The sequence below is a fragment of the Lampetra planeri genome, chromosome 39 (assembly GCF_965212315.1).
Source record: "Lampetra planeri chromosome 39, kcLamPlan1.2.h2, whole genome shotgun sequence".
In the NCBI taxonomy this organism is placed as follows: domain Eukaryota; kingdom Metazoa; phylum Chordata; class Hyperoartia; order Petromyzontiformes; family Petromyzontidae; genus Lampetra; species Lampetra planeri.
In genome coordinates, this window is record NC_136145.1 from 9,387,025 (window position 1) to 9,400,784 (window position 13,760).

Sequence of the window (13,760 nt, forward strand, 5' to 3'; positions counted from 1 at the left end):
CGGCACACGAGGGGGTGGGTGGCCAGCACCACGCCCGGCCGCCTTTGTCTCCCTGATGGCGATGTTTACGCACTGCACCAAATACTAATTTGAGGCCGAGTCGACCTAGGGGAGTCCCAGGAGCGAGTCAGGGTTCATATCGAAGCGTGCTAACGCTACACTACCGCTCCCCTATACACAGACACCGACATCAACAACAGCCGTCACTCGACCGCACCTGTGCCAGGCTAGGTGCACTTTGATTGCAGGTTCATCGACATGCACATTGCACAGACACACCCCTACACGTGAACAATTCCATACACGTGAATGAGACAAAGATCCCCTGTGTAGCCTTTAACACTGTTGGGGCAAGTGCTCAAGGGCTAGTGTGACGTGCGACCACGCCCGGCCACTTTTGTATCCCCGTCGCTCGTGTTAACCGCATCGAGCGCTCATTTCATGCCGAGTCTACCTAAAACGCACATGAAGACGCCCTACACTCACACACAAACACAGCTGCTGTGAACACATGCTGACCATTGTATTAACACTATTATTACACGTAGTTTTCATCAAGTGAAACTGTCCAAACCCCCCCAATCCATCACTAAATTTAACTTCTAACCGACACAAACTGACCTAAATTGGCACTTTTATAATACAATACAACGTGACATTTGCAATTACACACAATTTATAATCAAGTGATGCATTTAAGCCGGTAATTGCTTTGGCACGCCAGATCCAACCTCGCCGTGTTGTGTTCATTCACCCACGACCATCGGAACGCGGTTTACAATCCTGCAGGCGTTATCACAGGTCGTAGTGGTAGTGCCTTACGTCGACAAAGCCCTACACTGCCAAGGCAGCGCTAAACAGCGGCTGATGTCCGGAAAATATCGAGCGACACAAATAACAAACCCGACAAAGCCACACAGAGCAATTATGTCGCGGAGCTGGCCGGGGCCGAGTTCCGGAAAATGCGCCTGTGCGCCCAACCCGCTTTGGAACCCTTGACGACATCAACAACAAGAAACAACAACAACAACAAGCAGCAGGCTCCGCGCGACTGCTCGCCCTCCTCCTCACCCCCCCAGATGCCCAGGCTGAGTTGCGATGTGTCGAGGTTCACGACGTAGTCGGCGAGGAAGCGGTTCAGCAGATCCACCACCAGCGACTCGAACACCATCTCGGACGCACAATCAGTCCCCAAACGCCGTTCAATTGGCCGCTGATAGCCCCAGGAGAGGCGAACTGCTGCTGATACTGCTGTTTCTACTGCTGCTTCTACTGATACTGCTGCTGCTACTGCTGCTCATGTCGACTTGCAGGCGGCAGGCGGCCTCCGTTCTGCGATCCGGGTCCACGGGTGCGCAGCAGTAGCGGGAGCGATTCGATTCCCGGGCACGATTCAACAGGGAGTCGATTAACAAGCCGATTCTCCCGTGCGTGTGTGTGTGTGTCTGTGTGTGATTTCAGTTTTTTCACTGTGTGTGTGCCGATGACTGGTACCAGCGGTGTCAAAATCGGCCTCAGTGGAGGAGGCTCGTGAAGGACGCTACTGGGCAGTTGGAGGCAGTCGCCCTCCAACAACAACGGAGGGCGGAGGAGCGACGCTCACAACAACGAGCGGAACGCCGGGTGGCTAAAGCACAGCAAGTTGGCACAGTAGGGGGCACAGGTGGTGCATCAGCCAGTCATCTCGGTCATCTCGGTCAGTCGACCCGTGGCACCTGGGTCTGCCCCGTGGCCTCCTGCCAGCGGGCGTTCGACACTTCACGTGGTAGCCTCAAGGTGCACATGGCCTGGCACAAGCGTCGTGGTGACGTCACCGCCACTTAGTGGCGAATGGCTATTGTTGTTGTTGTGATTTCAGTTTCATGTACTGTATTCGGTATAACCCTGTGAGCCATGCGGCTCTTGACTCGGGTGCAACCGCAACAAAACATGAACGAGAAACATCTTAAAGTGACTACACGCAACAGAAAAATCCTGGAAGAAACAGCAAAGTCTTCCAGGAAACAACACCGCATTTCAACGTTGTGTGCAAAAAATCCCAGTGGGATGCAAGTCAAACAATAACAACCATAAGACTATTTAGATTAAAGTTATCAGGCTAACTCTGTACCACAACAAACAAACATGGCCAGACCAAACCGTCCTCAAAATCACCAAAATAAAGCCACACAAACAATGTAACAGTGATTCGCGGGTTGCTGAGGAGATGGAGTCTGCTCAATGGCCCGCGATCACAAATCCCTACGTAATTCCATAAAAAAGTAACCTGTAGCGCCACACGTATTACCATCATTAGGGGAAAGAACGGTGGTCCAATCTCCGACCCCCAGGAACAGGTTTGCAGATTTGCTGAGCATTTCTGTGAGGTCCTGGGGGAGGGGGAATCCCTCAGCCTGGAAAACATCGTGGGACAGAGTGGGGATGACCTTGCCGAGGCTGCGGTGCCTCAAATATTGGAGGAGGAAGTCACCCCCTGTGAGTGGCTGGCTGAGGTGCCATCCGTTGAGGAAGTACTGAAGGCGGTCCAGAGTCTGAGACCAGAAAGGCACCGGGCAGAGATGACCTCCCAAGCGAAATGCTGAGGGAGGGTGGCGTTTGTGCACAGACTGCCCTACATGACATCATAACAACAGTCTGGACCACTAGGACAGGTTCCGCAGGATTGGAAGGATGCCCTGGTGGTCCCCCTCACGACCAACGCCGGCGACGATTATCTGAATCGGTCCTGGACCTCCCCTATGTCGACTCAGCCTCAAATGAGTACCTGGTGCGGTGTGTAAACATCGCCACTGGGGAGACAAAGGCGGCCGGGCGTGGTGTTGGCCACCCACCCCCTCGTGTACCGTTCCGGCCTTCATAGGTGCTCGCTAACAGCACTTGCTCCTACCGTCTGTTAAGGCTACACGGGGGATCTTTGTCTTTGAACTTCTTTGGCACCGTACGTCGCCAAGCGAGCTCATCGGCGGTGCTGGGGAAGGACGACTCACAACATTGTGGCGGATCACGAATCGACACTGGATGAGTTAATCCACCCGGTATCATTACCATTGTGGCAGAAAGTGTAAGGGGAAATCAGTAATTAATTTGCCGTGCTATATTTACTTTGGTAGTGGTGCACAAGCACAATTAACAAACAGAAACATGCACTATGTTGCTCAACGACACTCTGTGTGTGTGGCCTTGAAAGGAAACATCTATAATAGGCAACGTTTCGGGCAATGGCCCTTCTTCACAGCACAATGAAAAAGGCCATGTGTCATAAAGAAGGGCCACGGTCCGAAACGTCGCCTGTAATATTTGTTTTCTGTCAAGGCCACATGAACAGTGTTATTGACGATTGTCGTGTTTTTGTGTGAATGTGCAGGGTGGTCCAGAAGTCTTGTGACCCACAATTAATTGACTGCCAAACATTTTTTTCCCCGTTTGCATATTGATTTCGTTTGAAATAAACCTTCCTTTTAAAAAAAGAAGTCACGTTAAGTTTTTAGAGAATTGAATGGTAGTCACAAGACGTCTGGACCAGAACTGTGGAACACGTCCGTAAGAGTGTAAGGTGGAGGTAGAGATGCAGCCCTGAAAGTGCTCGCTCGGAAAGGGGCTTCCATTGCATGGTGCAGGGTGACGGGCACTCTAACTCTTCGATTTAAAGCGTTCGTGACTGCAGGGATTCATCTTCTTGCTTCTTTCGGTAAAGTCACGTAGAAGGGAAATAATAAAATAATAAAAATAAAACATAATAAAATACAATTCTCACGACGTATCGGCCACAACGCAAGCAGCCGCCCTCAGGTGAAGAACAGGGCTGTCGGAAAGACAGCGTCTGAATGAACACCACCAAGCTTGGCAGCAGCTGCTTGCGTTGTGGCCGAAACGTCGTGAGAATTGTATTTTATTATGTTGTATTTTTATTATTTTATTATTTCCCTTCTACGTGACTTTACCGAAAAAACCAAGATGATGCACTCTAACTCTTCCATCGGCAATTACGATATGCCTTCATTAAGTCAGTTTCGCGACCAAGAGGCCTTTTGGGCCACATCGCGTAAAGATGTGTCGATAAACCCGCCACCACCCGACACAATTATGAAGGTTTGTCGCGTAAACGAAGCGCGTGCTGGACTGGGAACGAATTGTCATGTTTTGTTTACGTGAGAAAGCGCACGTGCTAATTGGCTGTGTCGGGTGGTGGCGGGTTTAACGACACAAAGTCGATGCTAATTACACTTTGAGTTGTCAATGCGGCAATCATCCGTTTTAAAAAACGAGACGAGAGAGGATCGATTCCAATAATCCGGAATTGAATCGCAACAATTGCTAATCGATACGGTCACGCAGTCGCTGCATTCGCTTACTCTGGGATCCGGATCCCGCGTGCGGTGATGTATGAGGAAGTAACGATTCGATTCCTTATCACGATTCTCGATATTTAGTTTGCGGCAATCGATTCTGTTTGCCACATTGAAAACTTTCCTAAATATAGACCTTCATCTGTATGTCTCAAAAACTCTCTAGGGTACTTCCCAACAAAATAGAAAGTTGGAATTTGGTGCATAGGTAGCTCTTCGGTCACAAACAACAGGAAGAGTCTGGAAATCCGAGATTTTTTAATTTTAAGCTCCCCAAATCTCGCTTTAAATTGCCCCATAAACATGTTTGTGCGTGTCTTTCAGAAACCGTTAAAAATATAAGATTGCGGGTTCTTTCCTTTGATAGAGCGTTAAACAGCAAATACAATTAAAGCCAGAACCTCTGTCCTATCTTTTATTGTTTTTGAGAAATTTCGGATTAAAGCGGTTATGAACGCAAAAAATACGCATTTTACGATGTTCAAATCTGAATAATTCGAAAACGGTAAAAGATAGGAGCTTACCCTCATAGAGCATTACGTTCATACATTTGTGCTCTTTCTAATAAAAAAGGAACGTACATTTTCAATTGAGTGTTTTCCGATGAATACGTCTTTACATAGAGGAAGTTGAATCAAGTCGTCAACAAATTCAAATTTTTTATGGAAAAATACCCATTTTTTTTTAGTTTTTAGTGTCTGATGGTACGTGAAGAAATGTTTAACAAATCATATGAGGTTCATTATTATATTTATTTAAAAGTTTGCCCGGCCAAGACAGGCTTTATGAACACGTCGTTATGTTACCAGTTAAGACCCACTGAGTTACATAGCTCTTTTTCAGAAGCGACCTGGTCACAAATGATTGCTCAACGAAGTGGCTTGTACACATGGAAATGTAGAGCAGCAGCCAAGTCCTCAAAATGTAATAAGTGACACGGGCTATGAAGAAGGACCATTCCCCGAACCGTCGACTTATGATATATATTTTCCCATGAAGCCCACAGTGTTGTTGACGAACGCGTTAAGTTGTTTTGTTTGTGCACCACTGCCAACGGAGCAGTATCACCAAATAATGGCACGTGAACATGTACTCTGCTGTTGAGCTACGAACCCGGTCATGTTGTCTCTCTCTGATTGTGTGACTGTCTGTGCGTCTCCGTGTCTGTGTTTTGTCTCTCTCAAATTTAGTTCTACCTGATGACGATTGCTTGTGTTGCAATCGAAACATCGTATTCTATTATTTAATTTAATTTCTTTTCTTTCGACGTGACTTTACCGAAAGAACCAAAGGGTAATTCCTGCAGTCACGAAAGCTTCACATCAAGTATGTACACTATTGTTTTGATTGTTGTGCGACGAGAGCAAGGCACGGCAAGCAACATAACAAGAAGTTATATTTTTTGTTAATTCGGTAAAAAAAAACCCATCAACATTTCAAAAGCCCCTACACAATGCGAATAACTACACGAAGCAGTCCTTAAAGAGCCGCATGCCGACCCCTGGACTAAAGCATTGCAGGACTGTGCTCTCTATGGCAGGGGGGGGGGGGGTTAGAAAGTGCTGCCCTCTACCGTGCACCAGGTGTCACTTGAAGGGATCTCACAAGGTGGCTCTGTGATGTCAACTTCCGCGGGCCGTCCACGGACACAGAAGTGACGGCAACGCAGGATTTCCGAATGGATTTGACCTCATCCCACGAGGGCGACGCCTCGACTGTGTCAAGCGGGAATAGAATCGGATAAACAGGACACCCGATGGTTAGCAAAGCAGAAAAGACCGAAACAGTTGGAGGATGTATCCATAATTCTGACTGTCGCCTGATGAGGCTGGTTGTAATGACCGTGGAATCGTCGTTCTCGAATGTAAGTATTGTGGGTGGATTCTCCAACGCACCGATTGCAGAACGAGTAACTAATTGCCACGTTTTGTTTACGTTACAAATCTGGATAATTTGGCTGTGTCGGGTGGTGGCGGGTTTAACGACACATTTGTTATTTACGCGATCTAACCCCCAAAAAAACATCCATTATGGATAATATTGGTCACGAAAGCTGAGTCGCTTGCTCGCGTGTTTCCACACGGGGGCAGTGCCTCTCTGTAAGTGAGGCACACACGACGAGCGAAGCACACACACAACGCTGCTCTCTGGCGCTGCTGCTACTGCTGCGGCTGCGTTGGAAGCGGTAACGGGGGGCATCGAAGTCGTTATCGCGCACGGCAGCCGTGTACGGGAACCCGACTACCGTCCGCGGAGCAGCGATATTGCTTCGCCCGTTGACACTCACTGACGATCGTGTACTTGCTGCAACTATTCAGGCCAATATCTCATCACCGTCCGGACCATTGGCCGCCCTACGGTTTAGGTATGTACTCTTACAGGGACGCCTGTACTTACGAACAATTCGACTTACGAACTTTCAGAGATACGAACAAACCCCGTCCCGTGTGTCCAGTTGCCTGTTCGGACCGAGAGTCGTAAGATCGACCGCCGCGTAATATATGGCGATGGTGGCATCTACATCTGCAGAACGTGAAGAACCAGTGGCATCTACATCTCCAGGAGATTGTACAACTTGTAAAGCCACTCCCTGTGTTTAGTGTACATGCCGTACAACGTGTTTGATATCAATTCTAGATTTGAAGCTTTCGTGACTGCAGGGATTCATACTCTTAGGTTTTTTCGGTAAAGTCACGTAGGTAAAAGTAAATATAAAATAGAAAAAATTATAGAAATAAAATTATAAATCACGACGTTTCAGAGGCAACACAAGTCTCCGTCATCAGGTGGGACCGTCACAGCTAAATTTACTGTATCGACAGGAGTAAAGTTGGACTTACGAACAAATCGACTTACAAACAGACCTCTGGAACCTAACTCGCTCATAAGTAGAGGAGTACCTGTATGTTGACCTTTTTTCGCACCGTACGTAGCCAACTGTGTTAGTCGGAGGTGCGGGGGAAGGACAACAAACGAATGCACATACAAGGGGTCTGCAGCCCTGCGGCATGTGGCTCTTTCTAACGCCTGCTTCGTGGCGTTATTCACATTGCATCGCGGCTCTTGAAATATTGAGGGTCAATATAACTTTTTTTTCCACCAAAATCGAAAATAATGGGCCCTCTTGTTATTTTGCTTCCCGACCTCTGCCATAGACCGACCATCGGGGTCGGCTAAGCCAGGTGGCTCAAGAGAAGACAAAGACGAGTTCTCCTAGCAACTCGTCCCACCAGAGAGAAGACTCGAGACTCGCAAATGCCGCCGCTCTATCTGGCTCTGACCCCGCCCGGAGGGTCAACGCGTGAACACCGTGGCGACTGTCCACCTCAAGATAGTCGCTCCCGGCGGTGCCCAAGTCGCTGCACCAGGCCAAACCAACAAGTCTCCCATCGCACGTTAAAACTAAACAACATTTTGTTTGTATTGTACCACAAGGCCGTAGCCATGGAGTCAACATTGGGGGGGGACCAAATCTACCAGGGGGTGTGGGGGTCCCCCCCCAGAAAAAAAATCAAAATTTGAAAACGAATTTCCTGCCATCTCCTGCCTACAATATTTAAAAGAATCACTAACACATGGGATGGACTTTTTTTTACAATAATGTCTAATAGTGTATTGTATTACATTGCTCTGTTTATTTATGTTTTACCTTTTCTTGTTTCATTGTATGTAAAGTCCACTGGGCTATGCAGCTCGTTTTCATAAGCAACACTGGCTATCGCAAATGATAGCTCAACGAAGTGCCTTATTATCGTGTGGAAATCCATAGCAGCCAAATACTCTAAACGCGTGACGTTGTTTCTAAATGTGGAGGGGAAAACCCGGAGGATCCGGAGAAAAATCCACGCGACCACGGGGAGAAAGAGAGAGAGAGACACCTCAAATTCCAAATTTCCAGCAGCAGGCGTCAGGGTCGGGATCGAACCCACGACCTCCTGCACACCAGTCGAGGTTTAGGACTGACCCCGGCTCGCTGGCGGCAACTCGAGGCGGATGATGCGGGCCGAACTCGCTCGTGGGCTCACACCGCCGGACACACTTCCACCAGGTTCAGAGCCGCCACAGTCGGGGACGGATTTTTGTTTCGTCGCGAAACGCTTCCCGAATTAAATTAAATGTAATATTATTCACCGCTCACCCCGGCACACACAAGGGGACAGTTAATGGTTTAACAAGTGCCCGCACCATGCACCGCATCTCTCCTTCACGAAGGGACGCTGCAGGGGTAGACCGCACGCAGATTACACCACCATCGTCACCTCCGACTAGCACGCTTGCCGGCTACGTACGGCGCGAAAAAAGGTGGAACAGGCAGACGTGCACCATCGGGGTGGGATACGGGCCGGTCTGGCAGTCGCCGATACTCAACGCTGGGCCAAGGGTGAGTGGCACGTGGATTAGCATCATCGCGATCACATCAGAGATTAAAGAGGGGTGGGGGGGGGCTTTGGGACCCCCCTAGCGTTGCTCACCTGAGTCGGGGTGGGGGGGGGGGGTCCGGTGGGGTTGAAGGTGGAGAGGCAGGAAAGGTTGAAGGGAACATGCGGGGCATTTGGGGCATTTCCCAGGCGACTCTGTGTTACGGGGGTTTTGTTGTTTGTCCTATAAACACCCCCACAACGAACAACCACGCGCGTCTAGGAGCTCTCGACGTATCCTAGAGAGCAAGGCCGTATTTATTAAAATATATTGGGGGGGACACATCCCCCCACACATCCCCCCCAATATTCAAATATACTCAAAATGCCCCCCCCCCCCATATATTGCTATAAAATAGATTTCTGTTTTTATGATTGTGGTTATGGTTGTACTTTATTAACCCATAATCTCTGCCATTACAAACAATGAAACAAGAAAAGGTAAAAAAAAAACAGAGCAGTGTAATATAATACACTATTAGACATTATTGTAAAACATAAATAAAAAGTCCATCCTACGTGTTCGTGACTTTTTAAAAATATATTTTAGGCCGGAAATTCGTTTTCAAATTTAGATTCTTTTTTTTCTGGGGGGAGACACCCAGACCCCCTGGAATATTTGGTCCCCCCCTTCGTACGCCAGGGTGGACGTGCTCTCCGAATTGGGTGTCCCGAGTTGGCTTCCTGCTCACGGTCAGCATCGGTGACATGTGTGTGGCCTGATCGTCTGCCTCCCTGTGGCCGATTCGGCCGTAAATGAGGACTGTGTCTCGTGCGTTGTGTTAACATCCACGTTGGAGAGACAAAGGCGGACGGGCGTGGTACTAGCCACCCACTCCCTCGTGTGCTGGCCTTGATAAGTGCCGTCTAACAGCACTTGCCCTAAGTCTGTTAACAGCAATACGGGTGACCTTTTCCCTTGCATTTGTATGTGCTTGAGAGAGTGTATGTACACGTGTATGTTTGTTTTAGAGTGCTCGAGTGTATGTTGTTGTTGTTGAGTGTATGTTAGTTTATGTATGATAGTGAGAGAAAGTGGATGTGTTCGTGTAAGAGAGAGAGTGAGTGAGTGTATGTGCGCGGTGTGTTTCCGGGCTTCCACAGGGGCTCGCTAACAGCACAGAGCACTTGCCTACCAACAGCGCACGTCGGCTGCGCAGCGGGGTGCCTTTATCTGTAGCATTGTGTGAGCGAGCGAGAGAGCGAGAGAGCGGACGCCGCGTGTGAGTGAGTGAGTGCTTGTGAACAGGATGCCAACCCACGTGCCTCTCGCCGGCGCAGCACTGAGGATCCGTTCTGGCAGGAGGGGCGGAACGGACTTCTGACACGGACTTGTGTGTTGCTGCTGCTGCTGCTGATGATGCCGATGATGATGATGCGTGTTTATTGTTCGGAGGAATTGCTGGGCAGTCAATAAGCACTTGCAAGAACAAGCAACATGTTATGTAAGTCATTGTACCATATGTTCGCGTCGAATGCGCGTTCAGCTTGACACACACATACGCGCGCGCATGTTCTGTGTAAACTTCGGCATCCGTGTACGTCTCGCACAGTGCGCGCTGCGTTGTTGTTCGTCGCCACGATCGCAGTGCAGCCACGGCTCCTCGCCGAGCCGCTGCCATCCCTCCACGATCCTGCGATGTCGTTCACAATTTTTTTGGCCATCGCGACTCCGTCGTCAAGACGTGGCCGCCGCTGGCCCCACGTCCTACCCCCCCCCCACCCCTAAGCCGGGACGTGTCCTGCCCAAGCCCCCGCGCCCCACGCCGCCTTCTCTTTCGCGGACAGAATTGCTCCTCCCAACAGCTGCGCGGTGTTCTCCGGCAAGCCGCGCGCTCGCTTTCCTCCTCGCTCTTTCTGCCCAAGTCCCAAGGATGCGTCTCGACCCCGCGCTTCTTTGTTGTACTTTCCAGTCCGTGAGCGCGTTGCACTTGATGTGTTCACGTGCCCTGCGCGTGTGCACAAAACAAAGACAAAGAAGCAGGGCTGCAATTGCTCGCTCACGTCACTGCCGGGGAAGGGCCTCTTGCTCCAAGCGAACCCTCGAGACGGCGTGTGGCCGACTCGTTCCACGTGCGTTGCTCAGACATGTCGCAGGCGGTGGCAGTACCCACACTTCACCCCACCAAACGCGTCCTTTCCCATCGACGAACTGGAGTTGTTACCGATGTTTACCTCTGGGTGGACAGAGGAGGCGGTGGTGTTTGTGGGTGATTCGAGAGACCTGCATTGTTCGAAGAGAGACAGAATCGGCCCGGAGATGACACCTGTGGATTGCCCATTGCGCCGACCATTAAGACCGCGACAGCTCCCTGCTGGAGATGAACGTCTGCCTGGATGCGGTGTAGGAGGGACACGTGGATGAGAGAACGTACGCAGGATATTTATTATTTATTATTACGACGACGCTTGTTTACCCAGGAAAGCCTCAACGAGTCTTGGTGACATCATTCGGACAATTAAGTGGGGCCATGGGGTAGGGCAGGGCACGTCACTGCTCGCAGGGATCATTGCCGATCGTCAAGTTTAATGACGGAACGACGACAGCCACGGATGGGAGCGGAACGCGTCCTGGGAGTTCCATCCACCACGGAGGAGATGGAGCAATGAGATCAGAAGATCGCGAGATATTGCGGCGGATTGGGAGTGGCCTTCATTCAGCAGTGGATTGATCATGGCTGACGATGTGTGATACCAATACGGAGATTGTAAACTTTATGGATGATGCATGTGGAATATGTTTCGCTATAGTACCTGCCCTATGCTAATTTACACGATATCAGTGGACAAGAAGTCCCCCAGATAAGAACATCCGACTTACGAACGAACCGCCATAAGATGAAACTATTTTTTTGCCATCCGACTTGCGAACGCTCGGTCGTACTTACGAACCGACCCGGGGAACTGGTTTGTTCGGCAGAGAATCCCGCTGGGAGTGTGTGCAAGTGATTGCGTGTTGGGAGCGGTAGTGTAGTGGGTGGTTAGCGCGCTGCGCTATGAACCCGGCGACCCGTGTTCGTTTCCCACTCACCAACACCGGTGATCATTATCTGAACCGGTCCTGAACTTCCCCTAGGTCGACTCAGCCTCAAATAGGTACCTGGTGTGCCGTGCCGGCCTTCATAGGGGCTCACTCACATCACTTTCCCCGACAGTCTTATTAATGGCTATATGGGGGGATTTTTGGCCTCGTGTGCGCTCACGTGCGCGTGTGCGTGGGAAATTGTGGAGACTCATTAATCCCCTTCCGACAAGCAAGCCAGCATCAGGACTCAAGGAAAGTGAAAGTAAAACCTTGTTTTTCATGTTACTTTAGCTCATGTTTTATTTACTATACAGTATTTATTACAGTATGATGTGCAAATGTCCAATATTTCTTATTTATGAGTTTAACAGTGCTTCTCTTTTTTGTTGAACCGTAACACATTTTAGAACACTGACCCATGTACAATCAAATATTGAGTTTCGAGATTAGAACAACTCGACTTACGAACGGGTCTCATTAATGTAACCCGTTTATAAGTACATCGTCCGCGATATTTATATTTATGCAGCATGATCAGTTGTAAAAATAACATATCTCAGGATACTTTAAAGCAAAAATGTAGTTCCAAAGTACAGCCTAATGTCAATCCACTGCTGGATTAAGGCATCCACGAGCTGCCAGTTTTGGTTGTTGTTTGATCATACTTCACCACCTTGGTCAGTGGAACTCTCGGACAGTGTTGACATCTTAAATCCTCTCCGTTTAACAACGTTTGGTCTAATTTGGGCTGTTCCCCTTTGGCTATGAATGAGCCACCCTGCTGTTACAGTTCTTTAACAGCCGTCTCCTTTTCATTCCCGGGGGCTTAAAACTTTTTTTTATGTATATAAAGGCCCCTCCTTATGAGTGCATATTGATATTGTTGTTGGTGTTATTAGTATTAAAACCCCGAAGCCATGTATCGGAGGGCTGCGTGACACAACCTGCGCATCAGCGCATCTCGGCGTCCGTGCGTTTCGCTGGCAGCCCTGCCGCTCGGTGCGGACGATCCGGAGTTCCGTTTCACAAGAACACATCCCGTGTTGTGCAAAGCTCTCGTTCAGCTAGCCGGGATTTCATCACGAAAACAGCCAGACACGCTACTAGGCTCACTTAGGTCACCGCCGTTTTCAGCTTATTAAAACAATTTCCACGCATTTGAATTATCGAGCGAGATGCGTATTGCGGTAAAAAACATATTTTGGACAATGACATTCAAAAACCCACGGGTCTATCCAGTGCTGCGTCACGGGGCCTCGTGAGCCTGCAATGCCACACTCCGTCTCACTCCTGCGCGCAAACGTATTTCATCGCTATTCCACACATGTACGTATAATACACCAACTCACTGTACGCGAAACGGTGGGTCTCTATGCGAGTCTATGGGTCTCTCAGAAAGTCTAGGGGTCTCAGTGAGTCAAAAGTCTATAGGTTTCTAAATAACTTAATGGGTCTCTGAGTATATGGTTTTCTATTTAGTTTTTGGGTCTCTAAGTGAGTACGTGGGTGACTGTTTTAGTCTATGGGTCTCTATGTAAGTTCATGGGTCTCTACGAGAGTTGTAAGTCTATGGGTCACTATGCGGATCTATGGGTCTCCGTGCAAGTCATTGACAACCGGGCTGAGGTCATCAACATCGCTACATTTGAGAGCCCAGTTTAACCAGAGTCATCTTGAACCTGGATTCGAACCCAGAACCTCAGCAGTGCTGGCTCAGCGATCTGACACCCCGAGCCACTCAGCCACCTCGGTTACCACTTTGTGTGTTTGAAATCTCGCCTACAGTGGGAAACCCGACTGGATATTTGGTCGAATGACAATTCTGTATACGAATTAGCAATACCACATTGCAGGCAGCATTGCTATTTACTACTATATACTATTTAATTTTTACCAGGTAAGGCCCACTCAGCTATATAGCTTTTTTTCGGAAGTGATCTGGCCACAAATGATAGCACAACGAAGTGGCTT

At 49.1% G+C, this 13,760-nt stretch overlaps 2 protein-coding genes across 6 annotated transcripts in view; one reads left to right on the forward strand and one right to left on the reverse strand.

Moving 5' to 3' along the window:
- Positions 1-1,379, reverse strand: part of LOC144731603 (intermembrane lipid transfer protein VPS13A-like) — a 114,781-nt gene extending 113,402 nt beyond the window's left edge. For all 4 annotated transcript variants that reach the window (XM_078612780.1, XM_078612777.1, XM_078612778.1 and 1 more), the window contains exon 1: positions 1,072-1,379. In XM_078612780.1, the coding sequence (XP_078468906.1) occupies positions 1,072-1,171 (100 nt within the window). In that variant the 5' untranslated portion in view covers positions 1,172-1,379. The remainder of the gene's footprint in view (positions 1-1,071) is intronic.
- An 8,587-nt stretch (positions 1,380-9,966) lies between these two features.
- Positions 9,967-13,760, forward strand: part of ATCAY (ATCAY kinesin light chain interacting caytaxin) — a 39,845-nt gene continuing 36,051 nt past the window's right edge. Inside the window, exon 1 of one of the 2 annotated variants that reach the window (XM_078612788.1) lies at positions 9,967-10,209. Coding sequence is in view for 1 of the 2 variants with exons in the window: in XM_078612787.1 (XP_078468913.1) it covers positions 13,059-13,115 (57 nt within the window). In the remaining variant the exon portion in view is untranslated. Of the gene's footprint in view, positions 10,210-12,761; positions 13,116-13,760 lie in introns of those variants that run through there. The other variant, XM_078612787.1, reaches the window with a different exon arrangement.